Below are 3,990 nucleotides of genomic sequence, written 5' to 3' on the forward strand. Positions count from 1 at the left end.
GCGTGTGCGTTTTTGCTCTAATGTGGTTACCCAGCACCTGGCTGCATGAAGGATGAGAACCCGCCCCTCTTCCACCCTTGTAACCCTTTCATAACTCAGGGCCCCTGTTCTGGGTTGAGTTCACAGAGTCAGCCTGCGGCGGTTACAATTGCAGCCCATGGCTGATCTTCTAGCCGCTCACTCAGAAGCACCTAATGTGCCTGCTCCCTTCATGTGGGAGGAGCAGACACCGTAAGATTATTATGCTCATAATCTTGCATCAGAGGGTGGGCGGAAATTCTTTGAGGTTTGCTGCTTCTGGCTCGGGCTTTTCAGACTCAGGCACGTATGAGTAGATCTCTCCCTGCTAGGGTGATGCAGGCGTATAAAGGCAGTGCTGGCTCCCCCCCGGGGACTCAGTCTGCGGCTGGCGCAGCCAGATTTAGCTGCTGCATGAAAGAGGAGTTGCATACCCAGGGCGTCCATCATGCAGCAGAATCTAAACTATGTCTACCCCCAGATCTTTTGGGTGGACAGCTGTGCCAGTTCCACATGCGCCCCATCAGCACCTGTGGCCACTCGCCCACCACCCGTGCCGGAGAGGCGGAGGAGAAAACAGAGCAACAACAGGAATTGCACATGCCTCTGCTTCTTGGTAGTTTTTTTGCTAGTCCTGCTGGCCCTCACTGGAGTGGGACTGGGGATGTTTCAGATCATCGAGCTTCAGAAGGAACTGGCTGAGCTCAGAGAGGTAATGTCCGTCTGGTTATCAATAGATGGAGAAGTGGCCAGAAATGAGAGTGCTGGGCTAGACCCTTAACTGACATACATACATTGATGGAGCTGGATGGAAGTCAATGTCCCCTTGTCCCAGATGAGACTCTCTCCTATTACTGATGATGATTTTATGAGCCATGGTCACTTACTAAGTGTGAACTTCTCTCTCTTCTATTTTGACAGTTAACCAGCACCGGACACGTTCCTTCATCTATGGAGAAGCGCATAGGTGAGCCATCCTTTCCTTGAGAGGCCATGTGGGTAGGAGAACCTGAGCCGGGAACTCTGTGAATGGCAGCATCTCTGAACTTTTCCTCTTCCTGCTCCCCACCCCGCCTTTGATTTGGGTGGCTGACGGTGAAGTTACTTCCCCGAGGCTCTGATGCTTTTAAAATGGCATTTATGCTCCTTTGGCTGTTGTAGCAACTGTACATTTCATGGGCTTAGGGCGGGAGGAGTCTTCCTTTTTCTTGAGGGCTAGAAGAAAGCTGGCCTAATGCAGGCAGCCCATGGTGCACACTGATTAGAGATTGGCCCAGCCCCATAAACATTCCGAAAACTTAGATCCTGATTGGATTCCAACTCTGGAGCTAGAGTTCCTCCTTCTCCTTTCTTGGCTGATGCATGTGACAGCTTGTGCTTCACAGTAAAGGTGAGATTTTGGCTTTCCTATGCTGTGAGGAACGTGTAGGGAGAGAAAAGGAGAAAGGAAAATGGTAGCAGAGGGGTGTCCAACATTATTGTATTATTATTTCCTCTTGTTTTCCTTGATTTTTTTGCCTCTCTTAAAATCTAACTTAATTTTTTGAGTATCTATTTTACAAGCTATGTTGTTGTAACTAAAGCTGGTTGAGTATTTTCTGATCAAATGTTTTCCCATCGGAAAACGTTACATCAGAATCGAAACTTTCTGGATGAATGTGTAAATTGCAATGCAATTTTGTTTAGAAAACAATTTGAAAGGAAGTATCTTGGGAAATTATTCTGCCTCTGTCTTAAAAAATTGTAACTGAGCTAAAAAGTATGCATTTTACTTCCATTTGTGCAAAGCTCAACAGAATCACTCTGTTAGTCTTCAGATATTGTAAGGATAACACTCAATAAAGGACACGGAAATGTTATCAGATCATACCAACGATCTGTGGCTGATTGTGCAAAACTGGATTGTACCATATCGTGGAGGGAGAAAGAAATTTCTACTTGAGTCCATCTGGCAATCAGTTTATATCTTAAAGCATAAGATCTGATAGCCCTTGCATTTTTCCTATCTATTCTAGGTACAGAGGTTGTTCTGAATCTTATACAGTAACTACCCAATCCTCTTTTTAAACTTAATACCTCCAGTATTTATCTGAATGCTGTCCTACCGCAGTTAGTTTCACAGGTTAATTATGCCTACATGATGAAGTATATCCACTGATCCATTGTAAAGGTTTCTCTTTTAATTTCTATGGAGGTATCCCCTTCCTAGTCTTCATTTCCTCACCATGTCTTCTCCACAAAGCATGAAACTTGACTCCTTTTGTTTCTCCATTTTCATGCAGGACTTCTGAATATAACAGCAGAGAAGAAGATAATCAGGAAGGCAGCACACTTAACAGGTATGTGACACAGGGTAGAGTCAACATGCTGAGGAAAGCAATGGCAGCAACAAGCCAGATGTGGATGGAAGGGAGAAGCAGTGGGTTGGTTATTTCCTAGCTAGTCATCTGGTTATCGAGCAGCAGTGTTCCCTTTGGATTACTCAGCTTCCAGGATTGCCATGCGAAAGTCAAGGGTTCTGATTTAATCCCACTTTCCCCCATTCATTTCATCTGCCACTTTTTCGTTTATGTGGGTTTTTTGCCTCACCTGTGGGACCCTTGGGGCTGAGTAACCATGTGGCCTGGAGATTGCAGAAGCATGTGACATGCATGAATGAACTCAGCCACCTGGCTCTGAGTTTGGCAGGCATCATCTCTGTTTTATGGGAAGAAGCTGAGATTAAGTGATTTGCCCATGACTGGTGTGACTTGAAAACCACCAGCATGTTTATGCCTCTGGCTAAATGCTTCTTGTTAATCTCTGTTACCAGGCAAAGCTGATCAGAAAGCCCTTCCTCTGGAATGGGTGGCCAACCTTGGGCATGCCTTTACTTCCAGCATTCAGTACAGACACAGAGGCCTGGTGATCAATGAAACTGGCCTGTACTTTGTGTACTCCAAGGTGTTCTTCCGAGGCAAGGTCTGCAACAACCAACCCTTAGACCACACGGTTTTCAAACGAAATCCAGCATACCCAGCCAGCCAGGTGCTAATGGAGGACAGGAAGATGAATTATTGTGCGGCTGGGAAGATGTGGGCCAGGAGCAGCTACATGGGGGCATTGTTCAACCTCACGAAATCAGATAGTTTGTATGTCAACGTCTCTGAAACAGCTCTGGTGAATTTTGAGGAATCCAAGACATTTTTTGGTTTATACAAACTTTAGAGCTGGCCACCGCAGCGTGTAGCTTTCAGCAAATATGCACTAGGGACTGATATTAATGTGCATTTGGACCTGTATGGTATAGGGGACATTCTGTCCATAGAGTAACTCTAATACTGTGCTGGGCTAGCAAGGATCTAGCTGCAAGAAGCCCACCGGGCCTCCATTGCTTGGCCTTTGACATGAGACAGTCAAGCTGCATTGGAAACGGATCTCCAAGGATTGAAACAACCTTGGGAACCACTTGGATCACCCTAGGATAACCCTAAGTGTAGCTGAAAAAAATCTAGCATCACAGAGGCCTCCTTTAAACTCACTACTCACTCAAGAAGAGTGTTTACTACCTGAGAAGAAGCTGATACATTGGGCCAAATTCTGCTCTCAGTTACATCAATGAAAATGCTGTTTACCCCGGGCTGCCTACTAAGCACAGCTTTTGGTCCACTGGTGAGGGGGGTGTTTGTGTGTATTTACACAAGGCTGGGAGTGTGTGTGTGTATCAGAGGCGGAGGAGAAGTTGTGCGTGTGCGTGTTTGAGAGTGGATGGGGGTTTAATGTGTGTGTGTGTGGGTGTGTCGGTTGAGATCAGGTGCCTTTTGTAACTTTCCTGGTTTGTTAAAGTCCCATCCCCCACTTCTCCGTTCTCAAACTGATGTTTTATCTCAGCTGCTCTTATTGTTGGAGTTCATTGCCTGACACAGGAGGCCATTGCCGGGGGGATTTATATTATGTATGGCCATTTAGCTTTTGCAGCTGCTCAAAGCATCT

At 46.0% G+C, this 3,990-nt stretch overlaps 1 protein-coding gene across 1 annotated transcript; it reads left to right on the forward strand.

Annotated features, from left to right (window-relative positions):
* The first annotated feature begins 466 nt into the window (after window positions 1-466).
* On the forward strand, window positions 467-3,414 carry FASLG (Fas ligand). Its single transcript, XM_067532505.1, is given in 4 exon segments — window positions 467-730; window positions 940-1,008; window positions 2,324-2,357; window positions 2,831-3,414. Coding segments are annotated over 4 exon segments (762 nt in total). The 3' UTR covers window positions 3,226-3,414.
* The last annotated feature ends 576 nt before the right edge of the window (window positions 3,415-3,990 follow it).

The sequence above is a fragment of the Emydura macquarii genome, unplaced genomic scaffold (genome assembly GCF_026122565.2).
Source record: "Emydura macquarii macquarii isolate MOO-44397 ecotype Brisbane River unplaced genomic scaffold, CSIRO-AGI_Emac_v2 contig_3287, whole genome shotgun sequence".
Lineage (NCBI taxonomy): Eukaryota > Metazoa > Chordata > Testudines > Chelidae > Emydura > Emydura macquarii.